At 39.8% G+C, this 21,727-nt stretch overlaps 1 protein-coding gene across 1 annotated transcript in view; it reads right to left on the reverse strand.

Moving 5' to 3' along the window:
- Positions 1-20,704, reverse strand: part of LOC129713002 (AP2-associated protein kinase 1-like) — a 57,877-nt gene extending 37,173 nt beyond the window's left edge. The window contains 2 exon segments of the mRNA XM_055661844.1: positions 3,666-3,790; positions 19,019-20,704. Of these exon segments, the coding sequence (XP_055517819.1) occupies positions 3,666-3,790; positions 19,019-19,178 (285 nt within the window). The 5' untranslated portion in view covers positions 19,179-20,704.
- Positions 20,705-21,727: the final 1,023 nt, after the last annotated feature.

Here is a 21,727-nt window from a genome sequence, read left to right on the forward strand (position 1 = left end):
CGTTTATTAGCATGTATTCAAACGTATCACATGCAAATTAGATACTACTTCAACTGCAATGCAAATAAAATGTATTAATATGTGCTGATTTGAATCTTTCAATGATCACAACAATGAATTTCAATAGAAAAAATGTGGCCTTGTTTACTTGTGTTATGAACATTTTGATAGCCTTGATACCAAGTATATCAGTTGCCTTCCTGCAAGATAATTAAATAGGTACAGTTTGTGTTGCAGGCCAGTTATCTTTTTTGTTCAAAATTATCATGCACAAATGTTCCCAAGCACACTAAATTTTAATCAAATCATTCCAATCACCCGACTGGGTGATCAACTTACGCAAAAGAAAAATGAAATAAGGACATCAAAGTCTTTTCACTATCGATCTATAAAAAAACAATGTGTTAAAGTAACATGCATGAACACCTCATTACTTCCTTCCTTTACTGATTTATCCTTTGGTTCTGTGTATCTGTCGATGTGTGCTCTCATTCAGTTCCTGACCTCTCATATTCTCAGTTCTACTAATCTTCAAGTGAATTTTCTAATGAGCCAAAGTCAACAATTGAGACTTTCATTTGGTATCCTAATATAACACAGCCAGTCAAATACAACTGCCCTTTTAAATCAGAAAACCTACCACACAGCTCGGCCATTTATCATTCAAATCTCCTGTGAAACTTCCAATTAAAAGCCCATACCGATGATAATGGTGTGATCAGTAAAGTGGCTTGCATGAAGCAAGGCAAAGTATGAAACAAAGATTAACAAATTAGAGTAGGTGGGGTGCCAAACCACTTGCATTTTTTTCTCTATTTGATGGCAATTTTGTTACTCTGGTTTATATTGTCTGAACCCTGCTGATTCAATTATGAAGCAAAGTTTAATTTCATCTAACCATTTTTAACCACGTTTCTTTACTAACCAATGATTTTTCTGTTTTTTGGGATTGCTAAATTATTCTGCAATCAGCTACTGAAAGATTTTGACAAGTGATCCTGCATATAAAACTGAATTATGACTTTTTCCATTCTGAAATAAAATGTCTTCTTCACTGAAGAAAAAGTCTGTTACAGTGATCCCTTAAATTTACACTGAAGGTACACAAAAACACACATTATAAATAGCTGCAGCACTATTATCTAGGACAGAAGCTGCTTGTTTTTGAGCAGTTTCTTCAGGGCGTTTTCCAGAATTGACTTTGTCACTGACAAGCTCCCACTGTACCATGTAGCAACTATCATGTCTTTTTTCAACTTTTTGTCAATGAGCGACATTATCTGCAGATTAAATAAAATATCTTGTTCTTTCAAATATGCATTTTAAAAGTGGAATATGTTGCTGCTGCAATAGTCGCAGTCTCAAGAGTTAGTCTCAAGAGCTTAATTTGCTATTTAATTTGTTTGCACTTAAACCAAACCCATTTTACTGGATTTATTCCCTTAATTATCAGCAAATGAACAAAGGATTTAAAGTGCAATATAATGAGAATTGTCACAGTTGATTGTTTGGATATATTCCTTCAACAGAAATCAGCTTGTGTGCCTTAAATAGTATACTCCAAGGAGAAGAACATGGAGGATAGCGAGATCAGCAAGGGGAATGCTAATATTCTATGGCACGTTGCTATCAAGAACATTAAGATTGACAAGGTCACCGAGTCATGTGAAACCCAATTTGTCCTAAATCACATATGCAAAAACAAACGATTGCCAAAACAATTCTTCAATATTTTAAAAGCCAAAGATCAAGAAGATTATTTGAGCTTCACCTACAAATTCTAGTCCAACTCAGAATACTCAGTGCTCTCATTTTTACCCCACATTGCCAATGAAACTGAATTGTTATACAAATTGTTGCTTCAAATTAAGGACTGCATCAAGTTATGCTGATTCTGAATGATGCGTATCAACTGTAAACTTGTAAAAACACAGACATCCTCATGGCCCCAAAGTGCTAGGCATATTTCATATAATGAACAGCTAAAACCCTCATTGCTGAAATACAAAAAGTAAAGGCAATTAAAACTCCAGAATGGAGTAGAACTTAAGAAACAACAACAAAAGCGGGTCACATAGTCATGAAGTTATCCAAAATGTAATAAGATCACAACTTAGCTTCAACCCAACTTTAATCTTCTGGCATATCATCATATCCCCAATTTTCTTTTATGGCAAAGGAAAACATATCTCTATCTAGAACATGTTACTTGAGAAACCAGACCGCAGTTGCAGAAAATAGCAAACAGAGGAAAGAAATATCATCACATCTCAGATTTAAGGCCTACCTACTATTCTATGATTCAGACCACTATCTCAGAAACTACCTTGTTAAACTCTGTTTGATGAAAGCAACCACGCCAGATTCTTCCAAGTTTCATATTGTCATCTTGAAAATTCCTCTTCAAAGCTAATCAGTCTCTATCTTCAACCAATTTTTAATTGATGTTATCATATCGCAAACTAATCAGCATGAATTTGAGAAACAACCTCATGAATGGCACCTTATTGAATGCTTTTGAGAATCCAAATATTAATCCACTGGTTCTCCTTTAATAATGCTCAAAAAAGACTATTTCAGCATTGACTTGGTTTAATGATTTTCTACATGGCCTGTAACTGCATCCTCAAATCTAAATTCTAATATTTTGACTAGTACTGATGTCAGGAGAGCTTGCTGTTATTTTCAGATTTTCTCTCACTTTCTTTTTGAATGGTGACACTATATTTGCTGCTTTCTACATAACTTTCAACATTATTTTCCCCCAAATTAAATCAGGATTGCTGGATTAAAAAACTTTTCCTTCGACAAACTATTTTCAGTGAAAACATTTGCAGAACTTCAATCAAATGAGGACAGGATTTTTCCTTTTGAATGGAAAGATAATGATGGAAAAACTTAACGCCAAATATATCCTTGTTCCAGTTAACCTTTGTTTATGATCAAGTTATTTGTCTCCATACTTTATTTTGGTTTCAACCTTACTGAAGCAATTAACTTTGTCATCCTTTCTGGACAGCAATTGAATAGACGTGGATTTAAGATTATGGCAATGAGAAAGAAAAGGCAAACAATATGGAAACCAGCTTGGACAAAGGTTATTTTAAACGGACAGGTAAAGATCTAGGAGATACGCTCATTTAAATTAATTGTGAGATATTTGGCAAATTGCTTCTCCTTTGCTTTCTTCTTAACTATTTGCAAAAATTGTTTTAATTTTTTCTGCACGTTGGCAGGTCTGTGGCAATAGACAATTAGAGTCTACATGACAACTATTTTCAGTGAGTTGCAGAACTTCAATCAAATGAGGACAGGATTTTTCCTTTTGAATGGAAAGATAATGATGGAAAAACTTAACGCAAATATATCCTTGTTCAAGTGATCAAGTTATTTGTCTCCATACTTTATTTTGGTTTCAACCTTACTGAAGTTATCAATTGTCTTTTGCAAGTTGGGACAGCAATTGAATAGACGTGGATTTACGATTAGGCCGAAGCAAACATTGAATTTGGACAAAGGTTAGTGTCAGATCTAATTGATAGAAAGTTCCATTGAAAACATACATAAATAAATTCAATAAAATTCAAAGCATAAAAGACTTTAACAAGCCAGGTTGGTACTTTAGTCTAAACTCCCATATAAAATATTGTTTTTTCCTAAACTACCATATAAAATATTGTTTTTTCCTGCTTACAAACTTGGAGGTCATGTTCACTGTTTACATACATTCGTTTCAGAGCACATCTTACACCACTGGGCGTCCTAGCTAAAAACACTACAGCAAATCCACCTAAAAGAAGAAAATAAATGTTACAAATACAACAAAAATGAATACAATGTTTTTATTTCGTAGATACATCGCATTTTTCAATTTTATCAATGCAAACAGGTTGCCAGAATCTCATATTTGATTGTCTGTGTCATGCTTGAATTTGTTGTGTGAGGAGGAACTGCAGATGCTGGTTGAGATCGTTCTTCACTCTTCTTCTGCTTAAGAAGGGTCTAGGCCTAAAACATTACCCATTCCTTCTATCCAGAGATGCTGCCTGTCCTGCTGAGTTACTTCAGCATTTTGTGTCTACCTTTAATTTACTGTCCCAGACTCTCAACACTAAGTGTCATATGGGGGAAAAGGGATAAGATATTAAGTAGCTCAACATTGCTAACAACTTTAATTAAATTTCACCTTTGTGATCAACTGTGAAAAATAGAAATATTTTTCAGGGAAGTATAACAAAACCTGCACATCACCCATGCCAGTTAAATTGGAACTGGATTATTATCACAACATATCACCTGTGAACATGAATTACTACAAATACTATTTTAAGCATAATTACAGCAAGGAGAGCCTTGTGCTTCACATTAATAATGTTCTTCAACCTATACAATGATCCTTTGAATTAGATATAATCTTTGAACAATTCAGAACATGAAAATGTTTCTTCATTGCATACTGCATTTGTTTGATACACGAGTCTTGACAATAACTTGAAACTTCAGTGAATAGAAATCTTTCAAAACTAATGCATGATGGTGATAAATTCCAAAATGTTCCCTACATGGCTATAGATTTCCACGGAATCTGCCAATTTGCTATGTATATCCAGCATCTTCTGGTCTTTCATTTATTTTATGACAAGTCAAGAGAGTTTTATTGTCATGTGCCCAGATAGGACAACAACATTTAAAATATTTTATAGAATGTGGGCATCAAGGGCAATACATCCATGGACCTTAGCCAATTAACTCGGAGATGGTGACTCAACCCTTTTAGACTTTAGATAGTGTTAAAATAGACCTTTCGGCTCCCCGAGTCCACACCAACCAGCGATCACCCCATACACTTGCATTATTCTACACACTAGGAACAATTTACAGAAGCCAATTAACCTACAAACCTCTACATCTCTGGAGTGTGAGAGGAAACCAGAGCACCCAGAGAAAGCCCACATGGTCACAGGAAGAACGTACAAACTCCGTACAGACAGCTCTCGTTGTCGGGATAGAACCCAGCTCTCTGGCACTGTAAGGCAGCAACTCTACCTGCAACTGTTGTTGTAAAGGTATCCCAACATTGAAATAAGTTAAGAGAATTCCAGGATTTAAACCAACTAATGAAGAATCTATTTTCAAGTCAGGACAGGAACCCATAGATGGCGATATTCCTATGCTGCTCTTGTCCTTCAATTGTCAAGACTTCCCACCATTGACTCTGTCCACACCAGATCAGCTTAGTGCAAAAGATAGCAGAGATATAATAATTTAAACGTATGAAAACTGCCCACTTGCCATTCTAATGTGGCACCGAGCATACTGATAAACATACATCACTTGTTCCAGCAATAATTTAAGATATTTTAGTTGCAATCTGTACAGCATGAAACAAAATGATTTATGAAGCGTGTTGCACGAACCATAAACCATCCACTCCAAACATTAGCTCCATTGCCGATCGTTGTATGCATTTCCATTGTTGGAGGCATAACAGTTAGTTTATTGAAGCCCAAAACAAAGCAGGCCATGTAGACCGTCAAATGGAGTCATGAGCATTTTTTTTTAAATTTCAATGGGTCAGTTGTGCTATATAAACTAAAAACAAAGAGCCTGATAGTGCCTCAATTTCAGAAATTTTCTTCCTTAGCAAGATTCAAAGAAATGCAAGCAACAAAAACTCACACAGCATGAGAATGCAAAATATCAAGGTCAAGAATATGAACAGATTACAGCTTCTGAATTCCTATACCATCATCCCAATGGCAGGGGTGAAATGAGAGCTTAGCCAGGATGGTGTTGATCCTTGAAGCTGGCTGCCTTTTTGAGTCAGCACCTCCTAGAGATCCCATCGATGGTGGGGAGATCAGTACCCATGTTAGACTGGGTGATGTCCGCCACCTTTTGTAATTGCCTTCATTCCTGGGCTTTGAATTGCTAAACAAGGCCTTGATGCAACTATTCAATAAGTTCTCAGCCTTTCACCTACAGAAGTTCAAGAAGGTATTTATCAGCATACCAAATCTCCTCAATCTTCTAAGGAAGTAGAGATTTTGATGGGGTTTCCTTACGAGTTCACCACTGTGCTGGGCCCAGGAAAGATTTTCAGACATACGCTCGCCTGAAGTTATTGATCCTCTCTCTACCACCAAACCATCGATTAACACAGGATCATGGATCTTTACTCCCTCTGCTAAAGTCAACCACAAGCTCCTTTTTCTTACATACATTGTGAGGAAGTTTGTTGTTCTGGCACCAAAAACTCGATCGCTCTCCTATACTGAGACTCATCATTACGCATAATACGTCCAACAATAGTGGTGTCGTCAGCGAATTTAAAGATCCAATTGGAACAATGTCCAGTTACAGTCATTGCTATAGAGTGAGTAATGCTGAGAACTGAGCACACAAACTCAAGGTGCCCTTATACTGATGGTTATCAAGGAGGAAGTGTTGTTGCCAATTTGCACCGATTATGGTCTGTTGATGAGGAAGTCAAGAATACAGTAGCATGGGTATGTGCAGATACCCAGTTCCTTGAGCTTGGTAATAAGTTTGGTTGGATGATAGCCTATGTGTTCCTATTGTCCAAGTGGTCCAGTGCAAAATGGAGCCAGTGAGATTGCTACCCTGTTGATCAATTGTGGTGACAGGCAAATTGTAACGAGTGTAGGTTCTTGCTAAGCTAGGAGCTGATATGCACCATAATCAACCTATCAAAGCACTTCACCAAGGATGCTACTGCCACCAGCTTGCACTCACTGAGGCTAGTCACCTTACTCTAATTGGTATTACTGACATACTGACTACGTTTCTAGACTTGAATGCCCAAATATTAGTCCTCAGAAGTTTGTGAAACAATCACCTGGTTTATCCAAGGCTTCTGGTTGGTGAACATTCCTCCACACATTTCCTTAACCGTGGTGTATTTGTTCAGATCCATTGCTGAGTCCTTGAACATCACCCTCTACTGACTTCAAGCAATCACAGATTCATTCCGCTGCCTCCCTGTGTTATGTGCAGTGTTCGCCACTGGAGTGCACTCTTCAGTTGCTTCCTAAATGCAGGAAGAAGCAGCACAACCAGGCTGTCTGATTTCCCAAAGAGAGGGAAAGGGATGTGGCAGTAGGTATCTTTGGTGGAATAGCAGTGGTCAGGTGTTTTTAATCCTCTGGTGTACAGGAAACGTGCTGGTGGTAGTTTGGAAGCGATTGCTTCAATTGGTCTTGAAATCCCCAGATATGATGGTAAAGGCATCAGGGTATGCCATCTGAAATTTGTTCACTACGACGTGCAGTTTCTCCAGTACTAGATGAACATTTCCTTGAGGCCGGATGTAGACTGCGGTCAAGATGATGGAGATGAATTCCCTCAGGAGGTAAAAGGGACGTTGGACATGAGCAGGAGTTGGACATGACCGCTGCATCTGAGCACTACCAGGGGTTTCCCCAGGAGCAAGAGCAGAACTTGCTATCAAAACATGGAGGGGACGGGGGACACAATTTTTTGGCGGCCCCGCGCGCATGCACACACTCACACACGCGCGAGGCTTCGGAGGCTCAATCCAGCGCTAAAAGCGGAGATTTTAAAATCGGGATCACCAAAACTTGTGGGGGGATGTCCTCCACTTCTCAAAACATGGGGGGGGGACGTGTCCCCTCTGGCCCCCCCCCCGGGTTTTCCGCCCCTGCCCAGGAGACAGATGCCTCCCCTTTTCACTGATACCTCAATTCATTAATAGGATGAATGGAGAAACCTTCAGGTTGGTGGGCAGAGTCTAGAGAGCTGGGGCAGAATCTAGGGAGCTATGTCTCTGTGAAAGAGCACACGACATCCCTCATCTCCCTTTGGTAAAACATCCTTTCTCTCAAGTCCTCAACCGATACCTTTAGAGTCGGTAACTCCATTGCCATTGAAAAATCGTTAACTCACTAATCCATTTAAATAGACTATTTGTGCTGTTTCTTTAATCCATAGAAGTTCAGAACTGTTGTTTGTGATCCTGTCCTGCTGTGATGCTTGCAAATGTCACCACAGTATGGTGCCATTTTTTTTTCTATTGTGACTCAACTGAGAAATTGGTCAGTAACTTGCAAGACAATGTGCAGGAGCAGGTACCCTTATCCAAGTGGGTTTCAATTTCAATGAAAATGTTTTTTGTGAACTCACCACATTACAGTGGCTAAGGGTGAAAGCAGTAAGAAAGAACATTTACAGGAAATTCCAATGTTCAAAAACATGAAGGTACGAATATTTGGACATGTGGTGCAATGGAGCTTGATGAACAGCTCAACGAGTAGTCCACCAGTAATACATATCTAGCCGCTAATGCCAAAACAAAAGTAAAGCAAGCAGTCCAGCAATCATCTCCCCTACTTTCAACCAGATAAATCCTGCATCAACTCCACTTACCACCCCACCCTACCCGCTGAGTCTCAATGGCAGGACGTGAAAAAACAGAAAAATTACATAGATCTATAAAAGATACAAGGTTTATTTATGTGCTGCAGGAAAATTACTCAACTGGCCAAGTGCTGTTATCGTTGAGGACAGATGTACAAGTTTACCAACATAACTTGTGGTTTCCTAAAAAGGGAAGTTGAAAGCTCAAGATAGTTCAAACAATCATTTTCACATGAACCGAATGTACTACTGAAACAGCAAATGAATAGCATGGGGGGGGGGGGGGGGGGGAGGGGGGGGGGGGGGGGTTACACACCCTGGTTGGTCCATGATTAGTTAGATACAAAGAAGCAACCAAGTTATTTTATGACAACAAAGATTAAACATCCATTTAAACAAAAAAAAGCTTGCTTTCTTCTGATTCCACATTATTGTGTTTATCAGGTTTTTTTAACCTTCACTAGCAATTGGCCTAGCACTAAAGCAGAACTGATCTATGGTTGCCCACATCTGCTTTCTACAATTCTGAAAATTATGGTTTCAATCTACTCGAGCAATTACAGCTACTCAAAAGTATTGTAAAGCAAAAAAAAGGGCAGATGTCGGAATATGCTCATGTCAAGCATTATCTGTAGACCGAGAAACAGTATCAATGTTTTAAATCATCAACTTAACATCGGGTCAATTCAAAATGTTGAGTATTTTTCCCTCAGATACCAAGTATCATCTTTATTTTCAGTTATTATTTACTCGAGCATACCTTTTTCTAAAAATCAGCTGCTTCTGTGAAAACATTTCTGTAATAGTTATCTCTGTAAAATGCATGTTGCATCTTTCTGATGTAATATTTCACTTCCATCATTTGCATGGGAGCAAAAAGGAATATTCAAATACTTAGAGACCCCTTACAAAATACATGCTACATATTAATTTGAGATGATATCGCATCTACCTAATTTCAATGCGAATATAACTTTTGTTTAAAATGTTAAGCTTCTGATATGATGGCTTTCAGGAAGTCTATTTAAGTGGCCAGGGTGATATCTTAAGTAATTTATGTACATGCATTAGTCAAAATGCAAAATACCCAAACATACGGTACATATACTACCTATTTGGACAAATTGCATTATACTAAAGTATGCCAGAAATAGCAAAAGAACAGTTGGAAATATAACGCATTATTTTCCTTATATATAAATGTGTATGTAACAGACTGGTACTGGAATTGAAATTTACATTGCTCAAACACTGTACAGTGCTTAATTGATTACATCCTTAGTAAACCATTTAGGATACTGGTCAACGGATCATTTCAAAACTGGGTTTCATACAGCAAGGCATCGAGTAGTAACGGAACTTTATTTTATTTTCCAAAGTGAGAAATACTTCGAAGGTTGTAGTAACATTAGCCCATATTCCTGCCAAAGCACAAAGGATTAAAGAGATGCAGAGAAATTGCAGTTATATAGCAACTTGCGTTGCTCAAACATTTAAAAAGGCTTCATACTTTTAAATGAAGTCTCTAATAAGTTATAGCAATATTTCACTTCCATCATTTGCACTGGGGACACAAAGGAATATTAATAGTCACATATTTGAAAACTTATTTTGCACCATTAGTAGATTATTGAGTTTGTCATGATATTAAAGGACCATGCTTTTTGGTGGGTGTGATCAAATAATATTGGCCGGGTTGAAAACAAATCTCCTACTTAAAATGTTATCCATTCTTAACAACTGAATAAGACAAGTATGATTAATCTTACAAGAAAGCAGCATCTTTAACATTGCATAATTGCTTCGATTCTGCACTAGACTATGTAATAATCCACTTTAAAATTCTATAAAAAATCCAATTTCAGAAAGCCTTCTTCCTAAAAATGGTAATAAACCATTCAAATTTATATGAAAAACAGACCAGATGCCAACGTTGCAATGTTGATAAATATAACACTATCAAACATATTAAAATAGTTATTTTCAGATAAACAAACCTCTTGGCATAATGCTCTTTGATGCAGATCATAAACCCAATTGAAAATGAATAATCACCCTTTGTTCCCTATCATACAGCTCCTGGGAAACAAATTATCCTTTGAAAATACTAGGTAATTTAAGATCACCGTAAACAGTTTCAGTAACCATAGACAATGTTTGCTTATCTAACTATGTTTATACACTGCTTACTGTACACCTCATGAATTAGAATCAGATAATTGCTACTAAGCTCGATTCAAATATAAATCAATGTAAACATCTTACATAGTTGAAAACTATTACCTGCATCAAAACAATATTTTCTTACATACGGCTGTCAATATCATAAGCGATCTTTAAATTCAACAACAAAATTTCAGGTTACCAATTCATTGCTCAAATTTCAATTACGTAAATTGTAATGTACTTTAAATGCTAGCTTGCACCAAGTAAAATCAAAAGATAATAATACTACTTAATTACATCATTATAGATGCATGAAGAAACAGATTAGGATTACCTCCTCCAGCATCTATTATTAGAAGAAACCTGGTCTCTTCATTCTTTCCCAACAAATGTGATCTCAGGACTTGGATCACTCTTGTAAAACTTTTCAGCCATTTCCAGTGCCTCATTATCCTTTGTATAATTTTGGTGAATAATACTTCATATAATCTTCCACGTGCAGTCTAGGCAATGAACAATCTGATTCATAAGAACACCAGCAGGGAGAGTCAAACAATTCAAACAATGACAGGGACACTAGCAAAGTAATCCAAGACCCATGATGACTGCATAGTGAAACATTCCTGCTCCCAGAGGATGATTTATCTTGAACTGATGACCACCTTGTCAATGGACCAAGACTACACTCTGTCCTCATGTTAAATGATATACAAGAGCCATCCATGTTAAAAATGACACGTAGGCATATTCCACTTCTTCAAACTGAAGTGGAAGTTAACCTTCATCCCATAGAACATCTCTAACAAAAACAACCAGATCAGCAGGTTGTCATCAGTTAAAGTTTGATGACATTTACAAACATAGAAACATAGAAATTAGGTGCAGGAGTAGGCCATTCGGCCCTTCGAGCCTGCACCGCCATTCAATATGATCATGGCTGATCATCCAACTCAGTATCCCGTACCTGCCTTTTCTCCATACCCCCTGATCCCCTTAGCCACAAGGGCCACATCTAACTCCCTCTTAAATATAGCCAATGAACTGGCCTCAACTACCCTCTGTGGCAGAGAGTTCCAGAGATTCACCACTCTCTGTGTGAAAAAAGTTCTTCTCATCTCGGTTTTAAAGGATTTCCCCCTTATCCTTAAGCTGTGACCCCTTGTCCTGGACTTCCCTAACATCGGGAACAATCTTCCTGCATCTAGCCTGTCCAACCCCTTAAGAATTTTGTAAGTTTCTATAAGATCCCCTCTCAATCTTCTAAATTCTAGAGAGTATAAACCAAGTCTATCCAGTCTTTCTTCATAAGACAGTCCTGACATCCCAGGAATCAGTCTGGTGAACCGTCTCTGCACTCCCTCTATGGCAATAATGTCCTTCTTTGGTGGTAATTAGCTATTCCAAGAAGATAAGATTATTTTAATTGTTAAAGATTTCATGGCAACTTGAATATCTCCCCACGCAGCTACAATTCCCCATTTGTCTGTATTTAACTTTGACAGTCAACCACATTTAATGAGACAATTGCCTGTTTGGATGAGCTAAATTATATAGAAACAAAACATTTCAAATCATTGCTTTCAATTTGAAAAATAATTGATAAGGTTGTTAAATATCAGTTTGTTTATAGTACTGCTAAGCCAAAATGTGCAGAGTTTGGAAACAGAAAATTATAAGAGGAATAACCCTGGCTTACAAATAGAATGATTATTTGAAGTCTGTGTTGCCTGATGTCTAACGAAAGGTTTACAATTAAAATAACAGCCACATCCAATTGATACTTAATTCACAGTTTCATACAACTTTGTGAGCCTTCCAAATTTAAAGTGGAAATTAAGGTGGAAAGAAAGTTCAGGAAGGTCAATGTTGACATCACTCAAGTTGCCAACATTGAGAGAACAGAAGAATGAATAAGGAATTTTGTGAAATTTGATATGGAGGTTAAGCAATACTGAAGGTATAAATGGATCACAATGCGCAAGAATGAGAGATTTCCAGTTTGGTGAACTTTTGTAACTTTGTCGGCACTAAAAAGTGGCTACACTTGTGTACTGCCTAGGTGAGGTTTGCTAAAGCGCCTGTCCCACTGTACGAGGTAATTCAAGAGTTCGGTAAACTTGTGGCGTTTTTTCAACACTGAAAAATGTCCACGAGTAAAAAAATACTTGCGATGAAAAAAATTGTTACTTTTTACTCGTACGAGCCGCTACGAGACATCCACGAACTCCTACGGACCCACTACGGACATTCTCCGAGTTCGAATCAGGGGAAAACTCGGGAGAACTCTTGAATTACCTCTTCAATTACCTTGTACAGTGGGACAGGCCCTTAATGATTTTCTCAGGCTATATGCAAAACCAAGCATTTCACTGTACCTAGGTAACAATAGTCTTTATTAAAGTGACAATAAAGTATCATTATAAAGTATCATTAAATCCTCCCTTTAAGATCAATAGTAAACAATGGAGTTTTCCCCAACAATCATAGATTTTATGGTCATCATAACTTGGACTAGTGTTGTTACAAACTCCACACTTTTAATTGAATTTGAATGTCATAGCTTCCATGGTGAGATTTGAACTCGGGTCTCTGGAAGGATTGTTAGTCAGGTAACTGCATCATCACCTATCTCCCCCCTCCATGAAAAAGGGACTAAAATTGTTAGTACTCACCAATATAATCTCACCAAATACTTTTGATCATTAAAAAGATTAAGTCAGCGCATCAAAATACACTTTGTAATATTAAATGGGCGGTAGACACAAAATGCTGGAGTAACTCATTGGGACAAGCAGCATCTCTGGAGAGAAGGATGCTGCCTGTCCCGCTGAGTTACTCCAGCATTTTGTGTCTACCTTTGATTTAAACCTGCAACAGCAGTTCTTTCCTACACATTTTGTAATATTACATTGTTTATGTAAAAGTTAATTGTAAAACATTGTTCAGGTATATGTGCTCTTCTATACTGTATTTGGTACTGTTTGTTCTTGTTTATTTCCCTTACACACTAATCAACAGGAAGATCAATAGCTGGAACAAAAAAAATATAGGCACATAGCTTGCCTGTCCCACTGCAGTGACCTAATCTGCGAGTTTAGAAGATTTTGCCCTCGAGTCAAACTCGCAGCATGGTCGACACGTGGTCCTCGGAGGTCCTATGAGGTCACTGGAAATCTCCTTCATGCTAGAGGGAAGTTCCCGAATACTCGCGGCCTCAGCTAGGTCGTGGAAATTTTTTCAGCATGTTGAAAATTTTTCCGCGAGTAAAGATTGGTCGGCATGGTTCTTTTTAACTTGTTGTGCAGTGGAGTGGGGTCACTATGTAGTTACAGGCAGTCGAGTGCAGCCGTGAGCAATCTTCTTCGCTGACTGGGCATTTTAATTGGCTCATTGGAGTTTTCAGGACCAAGGAAAACCGACCGGTAGGTTAAATGCCCGCTAAACTTTATTATAAGTTGTCTGACTTCTTAAAAGTCTCCCAACTCCTTCTCCCCGCTCTCTCCAAAGAACTTACCATAACTGTGTGTGCGTGCGGCGTGTGTGCGCACGTGCGTGTGCGTGTGTGGTCCAGCTCGCGGTGTCATCGCTGACGGTCAATCCAGCTCCAGATTTTTCAGGCGAGTGCCCTCCAGCTTGAAGGTCAAAGACACTCTTCTGAATTCGCGGATTAGGTCGCCACAGTGGGACAGCCCCTTTACCCTTCTTATAAACAAAGTGCAATCTTCACTCTTGTCCTGTACCCACTAGCACATTACTAGATGTAGAAATGGGACCTTCTTCTGAGAGGGGGTACCTCCAAGATAATTCACTGACCTTCCCTATCTAGTATTGTTTTCTTGCCTGCCTGACAGGAAGCAATGAAACAAAATTTCACTGCAACAACTGCAACAAACTGTTGTTTAAATCCAAAACAATTGTTATCTCTTCTTGGCAAAGGCTCAAATGTACAAAGACAATCACTTAGTCGTGTAGCACTGAGCATTCGACCTACAATTGGCAAGAAAGTGATGGTTGTTTACGTTATTCTAATGCATCCTGGATAGAACTACTTTAAGGTGTTTCTAAATAGCCCAACAGAAAAGAATGCCTTTAACAGCAGCAATACAAGTTAAATGCAACAAGCAAAGGTCTGATATTTCAACAAGATCCATGTTGAACCAAGAGACTGATCTGATAACTGAATATTCATAAGCAGATAACAGTCTGCTGCAATGGCTAAATGAATATGTTTTTCATTTACTTGCTAGTTTTGTTCTCATACTTGTGAGATTACCGTAAGTAATACAATTTAATTACATCCAAAGAATTTAACCAAGTAAATTAAAAAATATTAAAAAATAGCTGAGCCCCAAGTAGGATGAGGAAAATGTGAACTGATTTTTAATTTATTAGAATGTACATAATTAGTTATTCCCCCAAAAATCCTCAAATAGAATATCAAGAAAGTCAATAACATGAAAATGATGTTGCTCCAGGTCAAAGTGCTATCCCCAGATTTCAGATTCCAACAATTCTAAATTCAGGAAAAAAACATATTTTACCCAGCCCCTTAGTTCTGACTCGCTATGATGCAGAGCTTTTCTTACATCGCCTCCACAATAGACAAGAGGTGCAGGAGTAGGTCATTCGGACCTTCGAGCCAGTACAGGCATTCTATATGATCATGGCTGATCATCCACAATCAGTACTCCGTTCCTGCCTTCTCATCATATCCCCTGACTCTGCTATCTTTAAAAGCTCTATATAACTCTCTCTTGAAAATCCAGAGAATTGGCCTCCATTGCCTTCTGAGGCAGAGAATTCCACAGATTCACAGAAAAGGTTTTTCCTCATCTCCATTCTAAATGGCTTACTCCTTATTCTTAAACTGTGGTCCCTGGTTCTGGACTCCACCAACATCAGGACCACGTTTTCTGCTTCTAGCATCTCCAAACCCTTAATAATCTTGTATGTTTCAATAAGATCTCATCCTTCTAAATTCCAGAGTATACAGGCCCAACTATACAGGATCAACATATGACAATCCTGTCAACCCAGGAATTAACCTTGTGAACCTACGCTACACTCCCTCAATAGCAAGATTGTCCTTCCTCAAATTTGGAGACTCAAGAACCTCCATTTCTTTCACCAATGATCCAATCAATTCCCCTCTACTAACACTCTCCCCTGCCTGGCAGAACTCGTCCTCACCCTCAACAACTCCTTCGACTCCCCTCACATCAAAAATGTCTCATTTTCGACCCGAAATATCACCTATCCCCGTTTACCAAGATGCTGCCTGACCTGCTGTGTTCCGGCACCACTTTGTGCCCTTCTTGGTTTTAACTTTTTTTTGTGACAACTACACAAAAATGCCAATCAGTGAAGCATCAAGTAAACAAAAGAAAAACACCGAAGAGGAAAACAAATGGTTAAAATGTCAACTTCAGTCAAAAACATGTCAGGCTGAGCATTTCCAATCATTGCTTTAAGACTGCCAGCATGCACTTTTTTTTAAGTATGGATTGCTCCCCAATGAATTTATTGATATTACCTTTATTGAAAAATAAAACTGCACAGCTGGTTTGACTTTTACCAATAAATACAGTTTGCTGGTGACAGTAAAGAACAAAAATAAATCTTTGAAAATAGCATTATCATTAAGTATTAAGGAAGATTGCTTCAGGAATTCCAAGTTTAGAAAATGGAAATGTCTTAAAACAGAAGAGGATCAGGCACTTCAGGCCACAGTGTTCATGCCAAACATAATGCCAATCTAACCTAATCTCCTCTGCTTGCACTTGATCCACATCCCTCCAATTCCTGCACATTTATTTATGTGCCTATCTAATCTAAAAAACTCTAGATATGCCGCTATCATATCTACTTCCACCATCACCCACCCCCAGCAGCATGTTCCAGGCTCCCAGTATTCCCTATCTAAAAGACTATATCCTTTTAACTTTACCCCTCTCACCTTAAAGCTGTGTCTTCGAGTCCTTGACATTTCCATCCTGGGAAAATGATTGTGATTGTCTATCCTATCTATACCTCATATAATTTTTATACAATTCTATCAGGTGTCCCCTCAACTTTCAACTTTTCAGAGAAAACAGTTTGTTCATTCTCTCCCTGTAGCTAATATATTCTAATCCAGGCAGATTCTGGTAAAACGTTTCTGCATACTCTCCAAAGCTCCGACGTCCTTCCTGTAATGGGGCAACCAGAACTGCACACAATACTCCATATGCAACCTATAAGTCTGCAACATGACTTCCTGACTCTCATACAATTGCTCCAATCGATGAAGGCAGGCATATCATATGCATAATGTTAATGCACAATTTTAATGAAGTTCCACATTAAATTCCACATCACTGAAACAGACAAAACGGGGCTTGCCCTGACAAATCCTCCTTTCTCCATCTACCTTCAACTGCTGCTTATGGTAACAAATTTCACGATGTAAAAGAACGTTAACAGGAATTATATTGCCTCCAGATGTAGACCTCAACTGCCCCACCAAGAAAGAACATTTTCTCTGCTCCTCCATCCTTCAAATGACCTCGACCAGGTTACCCAATAACTTTGTATTTGTGTTTTGTTATTAAATAGCATGCTCTGGTCTGTGCAATTGTCAATTTGTGGCAAAGATACACACAAAAAGCTGAAGTAACTCAGTGGGTCAGGCAGCATCTCTGGAGAAAAGGAATAAGTGATGTCTCAGATAGAGACCCTTCTTCAGTCTGAGAGTCAGGTGAAAGGGAAACGAGAGATTTCGACAGTCATGTGGAGAGATATAGAACAAATGAATGAAAGATATGCAAAAAAGTAACAATGTTCAATGAAACAGTCCATTACTGGCTGTGAGCGAGGTGGTAAAGAGTTATACCGACTATGAAACTCAGCAGGATGACAGTGAAACTAGTACGACTAGGGTGGGGGTGGAGAGAAAGGGAATGCAAGTGTTATTTGAAGTTAGAGAAATCAATATTCATACTATGTAGGAAGGAACTGCAGAAAAAAATGTGAAAGAAGGAACTTCAGATGCTGGTTTGAAGAAGGGTCTCGACCCGAAACGTCACCTAAGGAATTTCAGATGCTGATTTACACCAAGGATAGACACAAAATGTTGGTGCAGCTCAGCAGAATAAGCAGCATATCTGGAGATAAGGAACAGGTAACGTTTCAGGTCGAGACCCTTTTTCAGACCCGAAATGTCACTCATTTCTTCGCTCCAGGGATGCTGCCTGTCCCGCTGAGTCACTCCAACATTTTGCATCTATCTTCAATGTTTATACCACTGGGTTGTAAGCTGCCCAAGCAAAATATGAGATGGGTGTTCCTCTAATTCGCGTGTGGCCTGACTCTGACACTGGAGGCACAGAACAGGTCAGATTGAAATGGAGTTAAACTGTTTAGCAACTGGGAGATTAGGTAAACCCAGGCAGACTGAGCGAAGGTGTTAAGCGAAACGATCGCCTAGTCTACTTTTGGTCTCGCCAATGTTTAAGAGTCCACATCTAAACAACCAGCGAGCAGTGCTAAACTACTATCGACCTCTTTGGTGACCCTTGGACTATCCTTGATCGGACTTTGCTGGCTTTACCTTGCACTGAACTTTATCCCCTTACCATGTATCTTATACATTGTAAATGGCTCGATTGTAATCATATATTGTCGTTCTGCTGACTGGATAGCACACAACAAAAGCTTTTCACTGGTAGACAAAAATGCTGGAGAAACTCAGCGGGTGCAGCAGCATTTCTGGAGCTAAGGAAATAGGCAACGTTTCGGGCCGAAACCCTAAGAAGGGTTGCCTATTTCCTTCGCTCCATAGATGCTGCTGCACCCGCTGAGTTTCTCCAGCATTTTTGTCTGTCTTCGATTTTCCAGCATCTGCAGTACCTTCTTAAACAAAAAGGTTTTCACTGTACCTCGGTGCGTGCATATGACAATAAATTTAACTGTAACATTAAACTGCAAATGGTATACGAGGTTGGAGGTTACACAAAAAAGCTGGAGAAACTCAGCGGGTGCAGCAGCATCTATGGAGCGAAGGAAATAGGCAACGTTTCGGGCCGAAACCCTTCTTCAGACTGAGGTTGGAGGAGGTGCAAGTGAACCTCGACCTAACCTGAAAAGACAGTTGGGGTACTTTGGATGGAGGAGATATAGAGGCTGCATCTCCTGCGGTTGCAGGGGAGGGGGTGGTTTGGGTGGGAAGGGGAATTTAAAGTCAATTTGTGGCATTGCTTGTGTAAGTCATCGGGAGGGAGCGTCGTTTGCAGCAGGGAGTGGATGTGGATGTGGAGCGGCGGCACCGGTGCTCGCGCGGCGCCGTCCCCCATGGCAACGCCTGAAGACCCCGCCGCTCGTGGAACGCCGCGCGGGTTCAAACCCCGCCTCGCGCCGCCCGTGTAACGGCCACCGGCGGACAGGCGGCTTCCCGCTCCCCCGGGCGCCCGCCGCTTACCTTCGGCGATCAACTCCTCCACCGTCACCTGGTAGCGGCCCACCGTGTACACCTTCCCCTGGAAGGACGACCAGCCGCCGGCGTTCCCGGACTGGCCGCCGGCTCCCCCCGCCGCCGCCGCGGCCGCGCCTTCCCTGCGAGCGTCGAAAAGCTTCTTCATCGCGTCGTGAGGTAAACGGGAGGAGGGGGGGAAGAAGGGATAAAAATGTCGTCTGCTGCACAACCACGTCTTCCTTCCACCCCCCCCTGTCAGTGCCAGCAGATAACGACTCTAACACGGGTTGAGGGGAGGCAGGATCGAGACCGAGCGCTCAGGTTCGTTCAGCGCTGGCCGCCAGCGCATCCCTGACAGGCGGCGGCTGCATGAGCAACCTGCAGCCGGAAGCGGAAGTGCCCATTCAAAACACAGACCAACTTGTCTCAATCTACACTCCCCTCCTCCTCCATTAACTAAACATTATTGACAATCGATCCTCCAAACTTTTACCCAACGAAATGCAGCCACTGGGTCAATTTGGAGGAGGGTAGGAAGGAACGGGTAATAGCTTTCTGTGGCTGTCCCCAGGTGAGGAAGAGATTAGTCCAAGGTGACTTTGCCATGTTCCAAATGACTCCTTACTCGTGTAGGAAGGAACTGCAGATGCTTACCTTCGGCGCAGAGGATAAGCACACGGAGGATAGGCACACAATGCTGTGTATCTCAGCGAAACGGGCAGCATCCCTGGAGAGAATGGGTTACGTTTCGGGTCACCCGTTCCTTCTCTCCAGAGTTGCTACCTCTCCCGCCGAGTTACTCCAGCATTTTTGCCTAATCGTTATTAGTGCTGACATCGCAGTCAAATAGCTGCTGTCCGCTGGGGATAACTGTTTAAACACAGGTTGACAATGAACCAAAACAACCCGTAGGGACCTCGCACCGGTCGTCTGTGCAGATAATGAAAATGGTGGGGAGCAAACGGACTGCAGATGTTGTAAATCTGAAATAAGAACAGAAAATACGGAACCCCTCTGTAGGTCAGGCAGCATTAGTCGAAACAGTAGGAAGTAACTGCATATGCTGGTTATACAGCGAAGATGCAAACACAAAATGTTGGAGTAATGCTGAGTTACTCCAGCATTTTGTGTTTATCTTAGTTGAAAATGTTTCAGGTTTGGGAAAGAAAACAGTTTTAAGTAGCTGATGGAGTTGGGGAGGGAAAGACTGGGGAGAGGGAAGCTCTGATTGGGCATGGTTTCTGACTAAGGTTTGCTAACCTGAAACGTTATTTCTGTTCCTTTAGCCACTGATTTGCTGAACATTTCCAACGCTTTCTGTTTTTATCGTATAGAAGGAAGTGCATGGTTCAATAAGTGGTTTACACATTGAGGCCTGGCAGGCATTTTTTTTCCTTTCACCATGAGTGTTGTTTTCCCCTTTGCTCACTTAACAACATTCCACCCACCCCCTCCCCACCCACTTTAACCACGTGGTTTATCTTGTGCATTCTCCTGACAATGCCAAGATTCCCAAACCTCATTGACATTGAAACAAATCTCCCTGAGCTTTGCTAAATCTTTACTGTTGTTGACAAAACTTCGAGTTCCCCAGCTTTTTTAGTGACAATCCCCATTCTTTAATTTACAAAGACCCCATCTTGATCGTACATTGTTGCAAATTTTCCGTTCTTTACCAGAAGAATAGTGAATCATTGGAATTCTTTCCCAAGAGGGCAGAGGGTCGCTGTCTGAAGATCAATAGATTTCTGGGGATATCAAATTGGTTGCATTGGTAGTTAAAAATCAATTGCAATATTTTCACTGTACACATGGCAATAATAAAATAAACTAATCAGACACAAGGAACAAATTGTTGACTCCTGCTTCTATTACTCGTATCCTTATGTTTCCTTTCATGATCACTGAACACCACAAAGAGTTTTACAATAATACAGGCAAAGAATTAAAAAAAAAAAGGAATGGGCCAGTCTTAGATACAACCGTGTGCAGGATTGTGGACAGCAAATAAGTACTGTCTTGGATTTGATCTGCAACGGTAAAATTAGAGAATTGAAATATTAAATTAATAACTTAGCAGGAATTAAGGCTGTAATTCCTCTTGAGCATTTGGCACTTTGAAATTGGCTCATAACTAATCAGACTCGAAACCAGATGGTTTGAATATTTATTTGGCTAAGCTATCAAGGACTATAGGGCAGGCAATGAGAAGATCAGGAAAGCCTAATCATGATTATGTGGCATAGCGTGGAGAATCGTGAAATTCTTATGTAGATGTAACTTATTTATATGCTAAGCTCCTCTCATGCTCATCTGGGCAATTGAAGGAAACTTAATGACCTTTTGTTTTCCAACCTAAATATGCTGCCTGGTGTGTAGTTTATTATCAGCATTATCTATTAGCAGTTAAATCAAGCTCTTAACACAATAAACTACTTCACAGGAACCATTATCAGATGAAATTTGACTGCAAGCTTATATTATGCAGCCAAGATATTTTGGTATTCTTGGCAAAAAAACAAAATTTCTGGAGGAATGCGGGGATCTTCACCTGAAATTATACCAATTCTTTTCTCTACTGATACTGCACAACACACTGAGTTGGGTTCCAGAAGTTTTTTTTACTCCAGATTCCAACATCTGGCATTGTTGGCATATCATTTACCATGTTCATTATGTTACTTTATAATGCTTTCAGACCACTCCTTCCACAAC

The sequence above is a fragment of the Leucoraja erinacea genome, chromosome 34, assembly GCF_028641065.1.
Source record: "Leucoraja erinacea ecotype New England chromosome 34, Leri_hhj_1, whole genome shotgun sequence".
Taxonomy (NCBI): domain Eukaryota; kingdom Metazoa; phylum Chordata; class Chondrichthyes; order Rajiformes; family Rajidae; genus Leucoraja; species Leucoraja erinaceus.